This window comes from Neoarius graeffei, chromosome 1, assembly GCF_027579695.1.
Source record: "Neoarius graeffei isolate fNeoGra1 chromosome 1, fNeoGra1.pri, whole genome shotgun sequence".
Taxonomy (NCBI): Eukaryota; Metazoa; Chordata; class Actinopteri; order Siluriformes; family Ariidae; genus Neoarius; species Neoarius graeffei.
Window position 1 is genome coordinate 60,910,196 of NC_083569.1, and position 19,858 is coordinate 60,930,053.

Consider the following 19,858-nt stretch of genomic DNA (forward strand, 5'->3'; position numbering starts at 1 on the left):
GTGAATGGTTGTCTGTGTCTATGTGTCAGCCCTGTGATGACCTGGCGACTTGTCCAGGGTGTACCCCGCCTTTCGCCTGTAGTCAGCTGGGATAGGCTCCAGCTTGCCTGTGACCCTGTAGAACAGGATAAAGCGGCTAGAGATAATGAGATGAATGAGAGATAATAATAATAATAATAAAGAAAAAAACAATTGAAGTAGGGTGTGTCCAAACTTGACTGTTACCGTAAACTCTTTCAACAAACAGACTTGCATTTCCTGGTAGCATTCTCAAAACCCAAGCTCTCAGAACCACAGCATAGGTGAAAATGAAAGCAAACAAAATGTATACATCCTAGGAAATGCTGCTTGCACAAGACGACAAATTTTTACAGGACAGATACAGCATGTGGGCATCTATACATTCCTGACACCATGGAAATACTGTGAATGAAGCATGAGTGATTTCTGAAGCACATGCACGGCTGGATTAACTTGCGTAAAAAAAAAAAAATTACCATAAAGCCTTTCCTTAAGCATGTCTGTGCTTACCACTTACTATAAAGCAGATGGGAGCAAACACTTTCACAGCACAGTATGAGTATGCGGCCTTTTACTGGTGGCGGACAAGGCAGTTACTATGGTGATGAGTGATGAAGCCTCACAGGTCAGGAGGGTCATCTACTTACAGAGAGACAGAGAAAGGGCTGTTTATGCTGCAGACAGAGGGGAGCATAGCGAAAAAGTGAAACAAAGAAAAGCAAAAAATATATATTTGTACAAAGAAGAGAATTTCAGTCGTGCAGTATTCAAGCGGTCACACAAGGCAACGGTAACACAAAGAGCCAAGTACAACATTCATATTCATCTTTGAATCCAGTTCATTAAATCTAACTTCATCCTATCCTTGAAGAGTCTCCTAATGATTTACAGTGATGTAAGAGAAGCTAAAAATCATCTCATCTCGACTATTCCAAGCACCATTTGTCCTTTACCCATATAATTATTTAAAATAGTCATGGAGGGCGACAGGAGGGAATGTGCTTTCAGCACAAGTTGGACAAATAACATTAAGACTATTGATTAACCCCAAATAACTACAAGACCCGATTCTTAGTTTTATGTAATTTCATACAGTACAGGTCCCCCCAGGATTCCGCGGGCCTTTTTTGTGATTGTTGCGGGCTAAAATGTCTGATGTTGCGGGGGGGTTTTCCAAAAAATTGCGATGAAAGTTGCGGTGTTTTTTAGGTTTTTGTTGTGATTACATTGCGGGAGGAAGTGAAAGTTGCGAGAAATTGTTGCGATTTTCTCTTTTTGTGATTAAAATTGAGTGATATGTTAAATATTAAGTTATTACTGAAAAATTATTGATTAAAAAAAAAAAAAGACACTGAGAAATGGTCCTATAAACAACTTTACCAATATAAAAGATTACCAGGACTACAAAAAAGCAGAAAAATAGGCTTTACTTATCCAAGTGCACCTGTTGGTTCAAAAGTTAAAGTGCAGAGAACCTCACAGCACAACATGAAGTTACCTTAAAATATAATATAAATGCCTCAGTTTTCATGTAAGAAAAAAAACTATTAATACTAGTACTGTGTGCAGGCAGTCTCTCCTGAAGACTAAATTAAACAATAATTATAAACTAATAAAATAAATGGCTCAGGCTTCATAGAAGAAAAACCCAATTTGAACAGAATCTCACAGTATGATGCTGAAGCTGCCTAAACAATGGAAAATAAAATACCATTTTGGCAAAAATGTTGGCATCCATTAATTTCTTGTATTAAGTAAAAAAAAATAAAGTGCACACAGTCCTTCACTGTAAACATAACACACTTTCAGTAACAGAATTTAAGCCTATATAAACACTGACTCGCACATGCTGCTGCTCTTGAACGTATACACGGAAGTAAGGCGGAAGGTAGTTTGTCGACGTCACCTCAAGACGACGCCAACGATTGGTCAAATTTGCGGGAAAGTTGCGGTGATTGGATATAATTGCAACACCGCCCTGAATTCGCAGGGATTGGTTGAATTTGCGTTGAAGTTGCAAATCGCAACATCGCGAAATCCTGGAGTGTCTGTACAGTACTATGCAAAAGTCTTAGGTGTATATTTTATGACTTATGTATTATTAAGTCCCATATAAAACATTTTAGATGTTCAAACATTACTTTTCCAAAAAAAAGGAAAAAAGTTCATACATCAGTAAAGAATGTGACATGCCAAGCGACAGACCACTTTTCAAACCAAAAATAAATAAATAAATAAATAAATAAATAAAATCCACCCTAATGAAGGCTGCTTGGTTTTGCATGCAAAAATAAGAAACAAGTGTGGGTCAAATTCTCCACAAGAACTGAAGCAGATGCTCAGTAAAACCTACAACAAATTTCCTTCTAAAATTGCTGTTTACTGCCTTTTTTTTAATGGATGAATGTTTATTTTCTTTTTTTAATGCATTGTTTTTTTTTCCAGCATTTCTTTGCACATGCCTAAGACTTTTGCACAGTACTGAATACAGTGATTATCTGCTGATAAATCTAATTATATGCCAATATTAAAAGGAAAATTGAGAATTTTTAACCTGGGCCATATTTTCCCATCTTTTTGGGTCCAAAACCAATCGGAAATCAATCCAGTGTCGAGGTACAACACTATATCCAGCAACCGCAAAACAGCTATACAATGCATAAACTTCCACAGCAGAGTTCACAGGCAGCAAAACGGTGTAGTGGTTAGCACTGTCACCTCACAGCAAGAAGGTCCGGGTTCGAGCCCAGCGGCCGACAGTGGCCTTTCTGTGTGGACTTTGCATGTTCTCCCCGTGTCCGTGTGGGTTTCCTCCGGGTGCTCCGGTTTCCCCCACAGTCCAAAGACATGCAGGTTAGGTTAACTGGTGGCTCTAAATTGACCGTAGGTGTGAATGGTTGGTTATCTCTGTGTGTCAGCCCTGTGATGATCTGGCGACTTGTCCACGGTGTACCCCGCCTCTCACCCATAGTCAGCTGGGATAGGCTCCAGCTTGCCTGTAACCCTGTACAGGATAAGCGATTATAGATAATGGATGGATCAAAGTTAACTGCTTGTTTTTGCCACTGAAACCATGTAAAGGATCCTTACAGAGATACGCGTGAGGTAAACGGACACAATCACTGTAGTCCTACCTGCAATTTCTTTCCACTGTATAGCCATTTTGTGGTTGCCAGTTATAGCGTTGTAACTCAGTACTGGCTCAATTATGATCATTTTTGTCCCTAGTGAAAATTTGGACCCAAAAAGATGGGAAAATGGGGTCCAGGTTAAAAAAATAAACTAACAAAAACCAATCTGGAGTTTCCCATTAAAACACAGTGTAACTTTAACATGTTCTTTACATAAAGTGTGGACACTCCCTTTGGCATTTCAATCTTTTTTTTGCATCCTTCAGAGCAGAGGTCAGCAACTATATCCACAAAAGCCTGTTGTGGCTACAGATGATCATTTCATCCAAAGAGAAGCCACACCAAGATCAGCTGTTTAAAGGAGTCGAGTCGGGTTGGAAAGAAAACCTTCAACCAGACCAGCACTTCAAGAATAAGACTGATAACTGGTTATGATCACCCCTTTCCCTACCCACTGACACCTCCCAACCACACACACAAAGACCAAAACCCATAAATGACTACTCTAATGGTCTACAGTAATTGGATTGCATCTTGCATTTAAAGCATCCTTAAGAGCTGAGGAAGGTCTCAGAGCAACAAACTGAAATTCCAAGCTGACTGATCAGAAGAGTAAGCGGGTCTCTCTCCATCTTCACTGCTCTGTCTATTAATCTCAAGCTCTCTTTCCCTGCGTCTCCATGACAGATTGAGCAAAGCAAGAGGCTAATGGTTTTCAGCTTACGGTTTTCATGGCATCATAATTACCAGTAAGAGCCTCTATAAAACTTAGGAATTGCTACTGAGGATTTCATGCAGCAGAAACATCCAAAAATCATACATTTCCGCTTTATATAGTAACGACTGTGTTTCAAAAGGATCCTGAAGGTGTACACACACCGGATAGTACGGTATATTGTTCTACTGGCAGATCAAATGTCTGAGATAACATGTGCTGGGGGTGGGTGCTTAACCAAATGCATGTTTTTTACTACACTACAAATATCATTACTTTATTTTACAGTTTAACAAATAATTACATGGGCGGCACGGTGGTGTAGTGGTTAGCGCTGTCGCCTCACAGCAAGAAGGTCCTGGGTTCGAGCCCCATGGCCGGCGAGGGCCTTTCTGTGCGGAGTTTGCATGTTCTCCCCGTGTCCGCGTGGGTTTCCTCCGGGTGCTCCGGTTTCCCCCACAGTCCAAAGACATGCAGGTTAGGTTAACTGGTGACTCTAAATTGACCGTAGGTGTGAATGTGAGTGTGAATGGTTGTCTGTGTCTGTGTGTCAGCCCTGTGATGACCTGGCGACTTGTCCAGGGTGTACCCCGCCTTTCGCCCATAGTCAGCTGGGATAGGCTCCAGCTTGCCTGCGACCCTGTAGAAGGATAAAGCGGCTAGAGATAGAGATGAGAAATAATTACATGCAATTTATATAACCTCACCATCCACTTTATTAGAAAAATGCATACAGCTACACAGTTTGCACATTCATGCATCTGATAAGCCAATCATGTGGCAGCAGCACAATGAATAAAAACATGCAGGTATAGGCCAGGTACTTCAGTTAATGTTCACATCAAACACTAGAATGTGGAAAGTGTGAGCTCAGTGACTTTGACCGTGGCATGGTTGTTGATGCCAGATGGGCTGGATGGATTGTTTCAGAAACTGCTGATCTCTTGGCATTTTAGGAGTTTACACAGGACAGTGTTTAAAAAAAAAAAAAATCCAGTGTGCAGCAGGCGGTTGTGCAGGCGGAATGCTTTAAATGCCTCCAAAGTTTCAAATTAAATGTCCAGACTGGTTTGAGCAGACAGCAAGCCTATGGTAACTCAAATAAGCACTCTTTACAACCATGGTGTGCAGAAAAACATCTCAGAATGGGCAAGACCTCGAACCTTGAAGTGGATGTGCTACAACAGCTTTCACTCATCAGCCCAAGAACAGGAATCTAACACTACAATGAGCACAAAGTCCCTAAAATCGGACAGGTGAAGATTGGACACACATCGCCTAGTCTTTTTCCAGTTTTCAACTGTCTAGTTTCCATTAGCCTGATTCCACTCTTCTGGCTGGTTTGGTAGTTCTTTATTGGCGGTATGGTGGTGTAGTGGTTAGCACGGTCGCCTCATAACAAGAAGGTTCTGGGTTCGAATCCAGCAGCCGGCGAGGGCCTTTCTGTGTGGAGTTTGCATGTTCTCCCCGTGTCTGCGTGGGTTTCCTCCGGGTGCTCCAGTTTCCCCCACAGTCCAAAGGCCTGCGGTTAGGTTAACGTGGGGCGGCTTTGGGCTGAAGTGCCCTTGAGCAAAGGTACCTAACCTCTGGGCGCGTGTGCTCACTGCTTCAGTGTTTACTAAGTAAACTTCCCTTGTTTTGAAAATGGCGTGTTTCACATTTCATTTACCAGGTTATCCTTTCTTGGAGTGTGTATCTCATCTCATTATCTCTAGCCGCTTTATCCTGTTCTACAGGGTCGCAGGCAAGCTGGATCCTATCCCAGCTGACTACGGGCGAGAGGCGGGGTACACCCTGGACAAGTCGCCAGGTCATCACAGGGCTGACACATAGACACAGACAACCATTCACACTCACATTCACACCTACGGTCAATTTAGAGTCACCAGTTAACCTAACCTGCATGTCTTTGGACTGTGGGGGAAACCGGAGCACCCGGAGGAAACCCTTGCGGACACGGGGAGAACATGCAAACTCCGCACAGAAAGGCCCTCGCCGGCCACGGAGCTCGAACCCGGACCTTCTTGCTGTGAGGCGACAGCGCTAACCACTACACCACCGTGCCGCCCGGAGTGTGTATCATTTGTTTATATCACAAACATATCAGAATGTTTTTTTAGACAGTGGGGGTAGAAGTTTTTATTTCTTCCTTCTCCTTTTCAAACAAGTTCATTTTAATTATTATTTATTTACTTTTTATTTTATTCCCCCCCTTTTTTCTCTTTTTTATGATTATGGTGATTTAGTCTGTTTGGTTTTGTTTTTACTGTTCACTGTTCACACACATGTTCGAAATAAAGATTACAATTTCAAACCTATTTGACACGATAACCAGTTTAAAGCAGCGATATGTCTTTCCCAGGTCTGGAATCTCTCAGCACGGCTGAGTCGAGTATTTTATTTCATTTAAGATCTGATACACATCGGGTACGTCCCATGGCTTTCCAGGGTTATTCTATGTGTTCAAAGAAAGAAAACATGACCACGTGTAGGGCTTTGTTCCTCCTCTACCTGAGCATGGTACAACCAGTTCAACTTTTAAAAGGTCATTGCGCACCTACGCGTGATGCGTACACATAATCTACTGAGTTACAGATTTACTTTAATGGCATACTGATGTATGCCAAGAGCATAGCAAGTACTACACTGATGAATCAGCGCGTTGCCTTTTGGGTGTGTATGGAGTATCTTATACAGAAGACTTTAAAAGACTGAGAAATGGGAGAGAGATCACTGAGGCTCAACAAACGAGATGGAGAAAAGTGACCAAATTGGGGAGTTGAAAGAAAGATTTCACTGTGCTGGAAAGGGGTTAAGTGGACAGATTAGCATGTTTGGAGAAGTAAGCCAACCGAATCTCCTGGAGCCTACAGCCATTCTCCACTGGTACAAAAGCCAGATGCACACTACACCCACGCTTCAGTGCGCCCACAACCCTCAAGCATGAGCGATGGAGAGAGAAGGTGTGCGCATGTGTAAACTAAACAGTACCAGGGCAGCAAATGGGTAGCACTATGGTGCTGGAAGTGGTTTAAAAACATATTTTAAGGTTGGTCAGGAGCGAGATTAGAGGCGGGTACAGATTTCATTGTCTGCAAATCTAATTTGGATCCACACACGAGGTGATGACACTTCCACCTCCACCATGCACTGCGCTGTGGATGTGTGTCAATCAATACAGGCTCAAGCAAAGTTGCTTCTGCACTGGTTGCTTTGGTCGGGGGCGGTGATGAACAACAGCTCTCCTGCACACAAAGGCCAAATGATTTTACTGTACAGTCAGCCATGCAGGCTTGCCATGTTAGATTAACTGCAGAGGTGCCAACAAGGCAAACATGAAAATCCAAACAGGCAGAGATAGAGAGAATGTATTTTACCACAAACACTAGCATATATTGATTGTTATATGTTTTTATATACAGTACCAGTCAAAAAAGTTTATACACCCCTGCTCATACGTTTTGCTTTGGTTTTTTTTACCATTTGCTACATTATAGAACAATACTGAAGACATCAAAACTATAACATAACATCTGGAACATACAGTGGTGCTTGAAAGTTTGTGAACCCTTTAGAATTATCCGTATTTCTGCAAAAATATAACCTAAAACATCATCAAATTTTCACACAAGTCCTAAAAGTAGATAAAGAGAACCCAGTTAAACAAATGAGACAAAAATATTATACTTGGTCATTTATTTATTGAGGAAAATAATCCAATATTACATATCTGAGTGGCAAAAGTATGTGAACCTCTAGGATTAGCAGTTAATTTGAAGGTGAAATTAGAGTCCGGTGTTTTCAATCAATGGGATGACAATCAGGTGTGAGTGGGTACTCTGATTTATTTAAAGAACAGGGATCTATCAAAGTCTGATCTTCACAACACATGGTTGTGGAAGTGTATCATGGCACGAACAAAGGAGATTTCTGAGGACCTCAGAAAAAGCATTGTTGATGCTCATCAGGTTGGAAAAGGTTACAAAACCATCTCTAAAGAGTTTGGACTCCACCAATCCACAGTCAGACAGATTGTGTACAAATGGAGGAAATTCAAGACCATTGTTACCCTCCCCAGGAGTGGTCGACCAACAAAGAATCACTCCAAGAGCAAGGTGTGTAATGGCAAGGTCACAAAGGACCCCAGGGTAACTAAGCAACTGAAGGCCTCTCTCACATTGGCAATTGTTCATGAGTCCACCATCAGGAGAACACTGAACAACAATGGTGTGCATGGCAGGGTTGCAAGGAGAAAGCCACTGCTCTCCAAAAAGAACATTGCTGCTCGTCTGCAGTTTGCTAAAGATCACGTGGACAAGCCAGAAGACTATTGTAAAAATGTTTTGTGGACGGATGAGACCAAAATAGAACTTTTTGGTTAAAATGAGAAGCGTTATGTTTGGAGAAGGGAAAATACTGCATTCCAGCACAAGAACCTTATCCCATCTGTGAAACATGGTGGTGGTAGTATCATGGTTTGGGCCTGTTTTGCTGCATCTGGGCCAGGACGGCTTGCCATCATTGATGGAACAATGAATTCTGAATTATACCAGCGAATTCTAAAGGAAAATGTCAGGACATCTGTCCATGAACTGAATCTCAAGAGAAGGTGGGTCATGCAGCAAGACAACAACCCTAAGCACACAAGTTGTTCTACCAAAGAATGGTTAAAGAAGAATAAAGTTAATGTTTTGGAATGGCCAAATCAAAGTCCTGACCTTAATCCAATTGAAATGCTGTGGAAGGACCTGAAGTGAGCAGTTCATGTGAGGAAACCCACCAACATCCCAGAGTTGAAGCTGTTCTGTACGGAGGAATGGGCTAAAATTCCTCCAAGCCGGTGTGCAGGACTGATCAACAGTTACCGCAAACGTTTAGTTGCAGTTATTGCTGCACAAGGGGCTCACACCAGATACTGAAAGCAAAGGTTCACATACTTTTGCCACTCACAGATATATAATATTGGATCATTTTCCTCAATAAATAAATGACCAAGTATAATATTTTTATCTCATTTGTTTAACTGGCTTTTCTGAATTTTCTGATGTTTTAGGTCATATTTATGCAGAAATATAGAAAATTCTAAAGGGTTCACAAACTTTCAAGCACCACTGTATATGGAATTGTGGTAAATTTAAAAAAAGTCTTAAAAACAAAACATGTTTCATAGTTTAGATTCTTCAGAGTAGCCAGTGTTTACCTTGATGACACTTTACACACTATTGGCATTGTCTTAACCAGCTTCATGAGGTAGTCATCTGGAATGCTTTTCAATTAACAGATGTGCCTCATCAAAAGGTAATTAGTGCAATTTCTTGCTTCTTAATGCATCTGAGATCAAACAATATATATCAAATAATAAACATACAGTAAATAGCCCTATACTACGGTTGTAGAAATCCATATTATGTCAAGCACCGCTCACCTAAGTAAAGAGAAATGACATCCATCATTACTTTAAAGACATGAAGTGACTAATACAAATCAATTTTAAAAAATAAATAAATAAAACCATACACCACTGAATTAGAAGGGGTGTCCAAACTTTTGACTGGCACTGTGAACTGGTGCTCTGTTTTGAAAATTTTTTGTGACCGCCAACAGTTTTTCAATTACAGTACCAGCTCAAAAAAAAAAAAAACCCACACCATCATCCCACATAATGCAACAAAAATAAATTCTATATACTAGCCACTAATACGAGGCGATATAGGATTGTTATTTATCACAAAACCACGATCACAACACATTTTTATAAAAGAGAAATTGCAGGATTCATGCAAACTCTGAGAACACTGACTAACGTACAAAAACAAGCAAGACAAAAACCTTTTTTTTTTCCCCCTACCAAGTGTCTTTTGTATTTTTATTTTAAAAAAATAAATTATATATATCAGGGCGGCACGGTGGTGTCGTGGTTAGCGCTGTCGCCTCACAGCAAGAAGGTCCAGGTTCAAGCCCCGTGGCCGGCGAGGGCCTTTCTGTGCGGAGTTTGCATGTTCTCCCCGTGTCCGCGTGGGTTTCCTCCGGGTGCTCCGGTTTCCCCCACAGTCCAAAGACATGCAGGTTAGGTTAACTGGTGGCTCTAAATTGACCGTAGGTGTGAATGTGAGTGTGAATGGTTGTCTGTGTCTATGTGTCAGCCCTGTGATGACCTGGCGACTTGTCCAGGGTGTACCCCGCCTTTCACCCGTAGTCAGCTGGGATAGGCTCCAGCTTGCCTGCGACCCTGTAGAACAGGATAAAGCGGCTAGAGATAATGAGATGAGAGGAGTTTAACTGTTGAACTACTGTTTTAACTAGAGTTGCTCCATTTTCAATCCGATGCAGATATCAGAGCTTTAAATAACACCCGGCACTTGATATCGATATCTACACAGTGATTAAGCCGCCTTGCTGAGGGCTTCTGTTGCAATGCTTTGCAAAAACTTTGTTGGTGTGATGGTGTTGAGATATGTTCTGTATTCAACATGCAAGATCTTTAATAGATCAGTCGACATGACAAGTGTTCAGAGCATAAAACACGTCAGTGAATTGGATGGGAAAATGCATCAGATCCAATCTGTTCCAGCATTTCAAGCCAGCATCGTATCAGTGCATCCCTAGTTTTACGAGCACGCTCAGAGTGCTGCTAAATTCTCAAATCTGACTGGTCAGAATGTGTGGTGTTTTTTTTTTAAACAATAGCATAGCTCTTAACAGCAGTGCGCCTGTCATTCAAGTCACAAGTATATAATAATACACAATAGTAATCACTTCTTTAGTAACAGCTCATACACAGGGACTTGTATGGCAAACAATCAGTCTAATTAACAGATTTCAAGCAATGCATTGTTATTTAACAAGGAAACATATACACACACACACACACAGGGGCAAAAAAGTATTTAGTCAGTCACCAATTGTGCAAGTTCTCCCACTTAAAAAGATGAGAGAGGCCTGTAATTTTCATCATAGGTCCACTTCAACTATGAGAGACAAAATGGGGGGAAAGAATCCAGGAAATCACATTGTAGGATTTTTAAAGAATTTATTTGCAAATTATGGTGGAAAATAAGTATTTGGTCAATAACAAAAGTTCATCTCATTTTGTTATATACCCTTTGTTGGCAATGACAGAGGTCAAACGTTTTCTGTAAGTCTTCACAAGGTTTTCACACACTGTTGCTGGTATTTTGGCCCATTCCTCCATGCAGATCTCCTCTAGAGCAGTGATGTTTTGGGGCTGTCGCTGGGCAACACGGACTTTCAACTCCCTCCAAAGATTTTCTATGGGGTTGAGATCTGGAGACTGGCTAGGCCACTCCAGGACCTTGAAATGCTTCTTACGAAGCCACTCCTTCGTTGCCCGGGCGGTGTGTTTGGGATCATTGTCATGCTGAAAGACCCAGCCACGTTTCATCTTCAATGCCCTTGCTGATGGAAGGAGGTTTTCACTCAAAATCTCATGATACATGGCCCCATTCATTCTTTCCTTTACACGGATCAGTCGTCCTGGTCCCTTTGCAGAAAAACAGCCCCAAAGCATGATGTTTCCACCCCCATGCTTCACAGTAGGTATGGTGTTCTTTGGATGCAACTCAGCATTCTTTCTCCTCCAAACACGACAAGTTCAGTTTTTACCAAAAAGTTCTGTTTTGGTTTCATCTGACCATATGACATTCTCCCAATCCTCTTCTGGATCATCCAAATGCTCTCTAGCAAACTTCAGATGGGCCTGGACATGTACTGGCTTAAGCAGGGGGACACGTCTGGCACTGCAGGATTTGAGTCCCTGGCGGCGTAGTGTGCTACTGATGGTAGCCTTTGTTACTTTGGCCCCAGCTCTCTGCAGGTCATTCACTAGGTCCCCCCGTGTGGTTCTGGGATTTTTGCTCACCGTTCTTGTGATCATTTTGACCCTACGGGGTGAGATCTTGCGTGGAGCCCCAGATCGAGGGAGATTATCAGTGGTCTTGTATGTCTTCCATTTTCTAATAATTGCTCCCACAGTTGATTTCTTCACACCAAGCTGCTTACCTATTGCAGATTCAGTCTTCCCAGCCTGGTGCAGGTCTACAATTTTGTTTCTGGTGTCCTTTGACAGCTCTTTGGTCTTGGCCATAGTGGAGTTTGGAGTGTGACTGTTTGAGGTTGTGGACAGGTGTCTTTTATACTGATAACGAGTTCAAACAGGTGCCATTAATACAGGTAACGAGTGGAGGACAGAGGAGCCTCTTAAAGAAGAAGTTACAGGTCTGTGAGAGCCAGAAATCTTGCTTGTTTGTAGGTGACCAAATACTTATTTTACCGAGGAATTTACCAATTAATTCATTAAAAATCCTACAATGTGATTTCCTGGATTCTTTCCCTCCATTCTGTCTCTCATAGTTGAAGTGGACCTATGATGAAAATTACAGGCCTCTCTCATCTTTTTAAGTGGGAGAACTTGCACAATTGGTGGCTGACTAGATATTTATGGAATCAATCTCCAGTGGCAGTGGCTTGCACAGTGAGTAATATTTATTTATCACTATTGCGCTGTAATGGTGCTGAATGGGAAGGGGAGCTAAAAATGGTAAAACCTAAACATTAATCTATCCTCTGGTGACCAAGTAACATTAATGATAATCTTTTGCCATGGCTCCAGTGGGAATTGGAAACGCTGGATTAACGTGTGACCGGTCGTGATGTTGCTGGTGGTGATGTAAATGATGACGCTGTGAAATTACGATGAACTATTCACACACACGCACACACATATATCATAATCACATCATAGAAATACCACAATATGGATTTGTCGCCTTGTGAATTATATGTCATATCCAGTCTTGCATGTTTTACATGTCTCATGGAGGTTTGTGCTCCGTAGCATTCCATTAAATACAATCAGGTGGGGACACATGACACCTGTTACTTTACGGTTATGGAAGACTGAGCGGCATTAAAAATGCGTTCTATGGGCGGCACGGTCGCCTCACAGCAAGAAGGTTCTGGGTTCAAACCCAGTGGCCGGCAAGGGCCTTTCTGTGTGGAGTTTGCATGTTTGTGTGGGTGTGCGCCGGTTTCCCCCACAACCCAAAGACATGCAGGTTAGGTTAATATGGGACGTCCTTAGGCTGAGGTGTCCTCCCAACTGCTCCCCGGGCACTGTTAGCATGGCTTCCCACTGCTCTGGGTATGTATGTGTGTGTGCTCATTGCTCGTGTGTGTGTGTGCGCGCTGCTTCAGATGGGTTAAATGCAGAGAGGAAATTTCACAAGTGTGTGATGAATAAAGTTGTGCTTTCTTTCTTCTTTATAGCTCATGTTTTTACCCGATACATTAACAGGTTTCGTATGTAAAAGGGGCTTAAGTTTACACCATGTGATAGTCTTCAGGACAGAGCAATTTGGGCCTTTCTGTTTCTTGTTAACATGGCAAGCTGCATCTCTCTTATACTTCAAGAGAGGAAGAGAGAGGCTGGTGAGAGAACAACTGTTTAATGTTGCAATAACAGAAACTGGCTTGTCTTGTGGATGTTCCACAACATTATATGTAACTAAACAGTTAAAAGCATGACAGGATGTCTTAATAAATAAGAATTGCAAATATTGGTGTGGTGTAGTGGTTAGCACGGTCACCTCACAGCAAGAAGGTTCTGGGTTCGAGCCCCATGGCCGGCGAGGGCCTTTCTGTGTGGAGTTTGCATGTTCTCCCTGTGTCTGCGTGGGTTTCCTCCGGGTGCTCCGGTTTCCCCTACAGTCCAAAGACACGTGGTTAGGTTAACATGGGGCGGCCTTGGGCCGAAGTGCCCTTGAGCGAGGCACCGAACCCCCAACTGCTCTCCGGGCGCTGTGGCATAGCTGCCCACTGCTCTGGGTATGTGTGTGTGCTCATTGCTCATTTGGGTGTTCAGTGCTTCAGATGGGTTAAATGCAGAGGAGACATTTCACTGTGCTTGAGTGTGCATGCAGCAAAATAAAGGCTTCTTCTTCTAGAGAAGAGAAAACCGCTATGATAATCCAGTAGAAGGCAACAGGAAACCACTACTGTAATTCCTCCCTAGAAACTTTGATGGCTGAAGCCATCACAGCGGACCTGCCATCAGGCAGAATAGTGAAGAGAAAGAATATTGGTAAAAATGCTGTGGTATAAGAGGAATAAAACACTTTACAATGTGCCGTTATTGAAAATTATTATCCATACAGGACACTTTTTCCATGGAATAAAAACATGTATTCTGTTCCCTTCTAGCAGGTTTCATTAATTTGCCTCGATAGCATACAATATTGTCGTCATATCACTCATCCTATGTAATTACATGACTCTACCCAACGGAGAATGAGCAGTGAATATGGTTTACGATATTGCATGGTTGTCAAGACAACATGACGTCACACGTCAGAGACGTAAAACTTCCGCGCTAGTGAGCGACTGTGACAATTTGTAAACAAACATGGCCACCAGGTTTGCTTCGTTAAATACTGAAGATGTTGAGAGAATTTTGAAAGAGAAAGACATGGTGAACACCCGAAAGGAACGTGTATGTATAACAATGTTGTCTAGCTTTTTTTTTTGGTACATCAGATATATTCCATTCAGCTACCATGATACTGAACTTGTCCTCGACTTGTTCAATATCATGCTAGCCGAATGAAATATATCTGATGTACCATGTAAAAAAAGCCAACCAGTATTATTTAAATAATCAATCAACATTGATATCGTAACAGCCCACCAAGCCCTTGATTATTTTCCTATAACAGCAAGCCCCGACATGTTTTATTCCATACACCCTTATTCCCCACTGACAGTTTCCCCAACCTGTCATGTTTAAAAATAACACAGCTGGCCAGGAAACTGCTCAGGCTGGCAAAACTGAAGCCACATCATCCCATGGGACACGTTAAATGTCCTCACAGGAAACTGTGAGAGCTCCTTTGTTAAAAGATAATTATTATTTTTAAAGAAAGAGAGAGGGTTTGTTTGATCTGTAACCATTTATCCAATGTGGGGTCGCAGGAAGCAAGCTGGAGCCTATCCCAGCTGACCATGGACGAGAGGCGGGGTACACCCTGGACAAGTCGCCAGCTCATCGCAGGGCTGACGCACACAAACAACCATTCACACTCGCGGTCAATTTAGAGCCACCAATTAACCTAACCTGCAAATCTTTGGACTGTATGAGGAAACCCATGCAGACACGGACAGAACATGCAAACTCCACAGAGAAAGGCCCTCGTCGGCCGCTGGGTTCGAACCCAGAACCTTCTTGCTGTGAGGCGACATCACCGTGCCGCCTGAGAGAGAGAGAGAGAGAGAGAGAGTAATTCAGCTTTACGTTTTTAAAATGCACATCACGGGGATGCAGAGCGAGGGGCGTCTCTCTGTGCGTCACACGTCAAAGTGACGTCATTACATGAAAAAGAGGAATACCTTGTGTAGTAGGGCACTCTGCAATAATCCTACGCTTTCAGAGAAAAAAAGGCCAAACGGAAACACATCCAGAGTAAACAGTTTGGCAGTGTAATTGACTATAATGCTGGATGTTGGTGTTCCACAGGCCTGGACCGAGCCTTTAATAGAGGAGCTCAGATGTAGGAGTTAAACTCCATGATAGAGAGAGAGAGAGCTCAGTTACTCATCAAACTGTACACGTACACCTTCGCCCACGACTCCACTGCTTCTACAGCCAGTCTTTAAAAGGGGAAAAAAAAGCCTCATGTAGGAAAACCAAAGGGGCTCTAACCCAAACCCCTCTCTCTCTCTCTCTCTCTCACACACACAGGAAAACACCGAGGCCTTTCTCTCCATGCTGAGCAAGTGATCAGCATCAACATGATTCTCACGCTGCCTGCAGCATCCGATCTGGTGCATTTCTAAATAGCTAGCAGCGTTCTTGATCATAAGTAAATACACCCTTCTTCAGTCTGCAGACTGAATACAATGTAACGAGTGTCTGATTGATTTTAAAACAATAGAGTCAGTATGAACAAAAACACCACTTCACAGTGCATGATCAGATGAACCCTAGGAAAGGAAAGACAGTAATGGTGCACTTGCTTGTTGAGATGATCACTGCTGATTCTTGGGTGCAGGGAATCAGCCCACACTTCAGGAAGACAGCTCGGTGGTCTGTAACCCCACCCTAGTGTAGTGTAGTGTAGTAACTAACAGGTCAGTTCACTAGTAGGATGATGTGATCAATAGATGGAGTGCAGACATCATGAGATCACTGCTGCAAAATCTTTGGATTCTCAGCTCCTTTCATTCCCTGCCTGATCATGCTGAGTAGATCTGCTTCGTGACTTTTAAACGATTTCTTTTGCTCTAATCTTGAGCTCCAGCACTCAACCTGAAACTAAAAGCACTCTGTCTTACCTGGTCCCCGCCTTGTCGCCCATCTCCAAACGCCTGTTTCTTAAAAACCGGGCTTCCACTTCGAAAAGAAAAGCTCTGCCTTTTCAGCTGTCTCTCCAGGCACAGCTTCTCGCTGCTGTGTGTGGTTGTTCTTTTCTTTTTCGCAGAGTACTTTCCCACAGTCCCGACACGGAAACCTCTGCTCGACTGCCTCTTCTGACAGCAGCCTCCAAAGCCCACCTACTTCCTCTAACCGACAGCGCGACCGTCCAATAAGATCAGGCCAACGACTTGCGTCAACGCGTTCTCACGCTGTCCACGCCTCCTTTGGGATTACCAATTAGAAAGCGCTTTTAAGAAATAGGCGTGGCTTGTAAAGAATAACGCTGGACCGCATAAGGAAATAGTAATTACTTGAAATAGTTAGTAAGATGTCTTCTAGAATTTTTTTTTTTTTTTTTGGGGTGGGGGAACAATTTTAGGTCTTTTTTTTTTTCCGGATATGTTGTTTCTTTATAAATGATGTAAAGAAACAGAATATTGTGGCTGCACTTTTCAGATCCTCATTGTACAGAACCGCAGCTTCCACAAACCCACTTTAACCATGCAAGTTCATTTCCCATTCGTGTTTATTACGCGTATTTCTTTCAGTTTCTCTGTCAGGATTATGTAATTGGCCCTGAAACTTGCCTTGTGACTGAAAATGCTATCTCCTGCCATCTAGTGAGTGGATATGGACAATGCATCTATCTATCTATCCATCCATCCATCCATTAGCCCAGGGCTATTCAAATACATTTGCAGGGGGACCAAACTAGAAAATTACAAAATTTGTGAGGGCCGGACGGACAATTGACATAAAATTGATATCACCTAAAGGCAAATTAAAATATACTATACTAAGGTACATAATATCTCATCTCTCATTATCTGCAGCCGCTTTATCCTGTTCTACAGGGTCGCAGGCAAGCTGGAGCCTATCCCAGCTGACTACGGGCGAAAGGCGGGGTACACCCTGGACAAGTCGCCAGGTCATCACAGGGCTGACACATAGACAACCATTCACGGTCAATTTAGAGTCACCAGTTAACCTAACCTGCATGTCTTTGGACTGTGGGGGAAACCGGAGCACCCAGAGGAAACCCACGCGGACAACATACAAACTCCGCACAGAAAGGCTCTCGCCGGCCACGGGGCTCGAACCCAGGACCTTCTTGCTGTGAGGCGACAGCGCTAACCACTACACCACCGTGCCGCCCCAGTACATAATATATGAAATAAAATAAGGTACATTATTTTCCTTTATTATGAAATATAATGAAAAATGGTACTTTTTTAATAGATGAGGACACGTTGTCTTTCATTTTTTGGTCAACAATCATTTCGTCAACAACCGCCAGCATGCAGTCTTTAATAGTCTCCGACTCGGTGAAGTGTCGCTTTTTTCTTGTCAGTATCCACGCCACTCGTAGAGATGCAATAAAAGCTCTCTCTTGTTCTGTGCAAAAGCCACCAATTGCACGCTGACTTTGTTCAAAAGAAGTTACCAGTCTGTCTATTCTCCTTCGTCTCTCCTTGGAGCCCTCTCGGTATTGCTCAGAAAATGAAGCATGTTTTGTTGTAAAATGCCTCTTCACGTTGTACTTCTTGGCCACAGCTACGGATTCGTTGCACAATAAACACACAGGTCTATCGCTTGCCGTAGTTCGCAAAGTAAATAAGTACTTTTCAGTCCATTCGCTTTGAAATTTACGGTTTTCTCTGTCAACTTTGCGATGTTGCTTGGACAGCGCCATGTTGCCACTGCTGGAGCTTCATGGAGTGTATCACATTGCGAGAATCGGCGAGAATGAGTGTTTGTCACCATGGAGACGACCTGTACTCTGGTCTTTGCCAGAGCGGTAGAGAAAACTGTGCGCCGCGGTAGATATGTTTTTTTTTTTTTTTTTTTTTTTTTTTTTTTTTTAAATCTGCCACGGGCCGGATTAAATTTCAATTGGGCCAATTTCGCCCCCGGGCCACTATTTGAATAGGCCTGCATTAGCCTATCCCAGCTGACTATGGGTGAGAGGCAGGGTACACCCTGGACAAGTCGCCAGATCATCGCAGGGCTGACACACAGACACGGTCAATTTAGAGCCACCAGTTCACCTAACCTGCATGTCTTTGGACTGTGGGGGAAACCAGAGCACCCGGAGGAAACCCACGCGGACACGGGGAGAACATGCAAACTCCGCACAGAAAGGCCCTCACCGGCTGCTGGTCTCGAACACAAGACCTTCTTGCTGTGAGGCAACAGTGCTAACCGCTACACCACCGTGCCACCCTATGGGCAATGCAGTTCTATTATATTTTCTTCTTCTCTGATAATGTCTCTCAATCTCCTCCTGTCTTCTGTCACACCAACCATCCTCATGTCCTCCTTCACCACATCCATAAATTTTATCTTTGGTCTTCTTTTTTTCCTTCTACCTGGCAACTCCATCTCCAGCATTCTTTCCCCCTCGTATACCCTGGATCTCTCCTCTGTACATGTCCAAACCATCTCAATCTCGCCTCTCTCACTTTGTCGCCAAGCCGTCCTTCATGTGCCGTCCCTCTAACATTCTCATTTCCAACCCTGTCCAACTTTGTCACTCCCAATGAAAATCTCAGCATCTTCAACTCCGCTACCTCCAGTTCAGCCTCCTGTCTTTTGGTCAGTGCCGCTGTCTCCAACCCATACAACATCGCTGTTCTTACCATTGTCTTGTACACTTTCCCTTTCACTCTTGCTGGTAACCTACTGTCACAAATCACTTCTGACACTCTCCTCCATCCATTCCAACCTGCTTGCACTCTCTTCTTCACGTCTCTTCTGCACTCTCCATTACTTTGTACAGTTGAGCCCAGATATTTGAACTCATCAGCTTTGACCACGTCTATTCCTTGTAGCTGTACCATTCCATTGTCCTCGCCCTCATTCACACACATGTACTCCATCTTGCTCCAACCGACTTTCATTTCCCTTCTCTCAAGTGTATATCTCCGTGTCTCTTTAAGTTTTCTTCCACTTGCTCCCTCTTCTCACTACAGATCACAATATCGTCTGTATTTGGTAGACCTTCTCTAATTCTGCCTATTCTGAAACCAGGTTGATTCTGATGGTAATATAATAAATTAAATAAATACATTTTTATTTTATTTTATTGATTTGTAGAAAATAACATTTGAGTCAGGGCTTGTGATATCCAACATCTATTTCAGGTTTGATATATAAGAGAAGGTCTTTTATTGAAGCAGTTTTAGTATAAAGGCAAGTTCTGATCTGAGGAACATCTGTACAACTGCTCATTCATGCAATTACCCCATCAGCCAGTCATGTAGAACCAGTGCAATGCATAAAATCAGACAGATACAGGTCAAAAGTTTTAGTTAATGTGTTAGGACTGGGACTGTTTTGGCCTCTAGAGGCCGCTGTTATTTCCATCGTGTCATGTTTGTTTTGGCCTCTAGAGGCCGCCACTATGTTTTTGTGTTTGTCTTCATTGCCTGTTTCCTGCCCCGCCCTGTTCCTTAATTAGTGTGTGTATAAATACCCCTCTGTTTGTTCCCTTGTCACGGAGTCTTTTTCCTATGCTATGCTGTTAGTGCTAGTTCCCTCTGGCCCATGTACCTTGCCTGTGTC

General features: G+C 42.8%; 1 protein-coding gene across 1 annotated transcript in view; it reads right to left on the bottom strand.

Moving 5' to 3' along the window:
* arrb2b (arrestin, beta 2b) overlaps positions 1–16,418 on the bottom strand; it is a 112,984-nt gene extending 96,566 nt beyond the window's left edge. Inside the window, exon 1 of the mRNA XM_060935922.1 lies at positions 16,213–16,418. Within this exon, the coding sequence (XP_060791905.1) occupies positions 16,213–16,235 (23 nt within the window). The 5' untranslated portion in view covers positions 16,236–16,418. The remainder of the gene's footprint in view (positions 1–16,212) is intronic.
* Between the last annotated feature and the right edge of the window lie 3,440 nt (positions 16,419–19,858).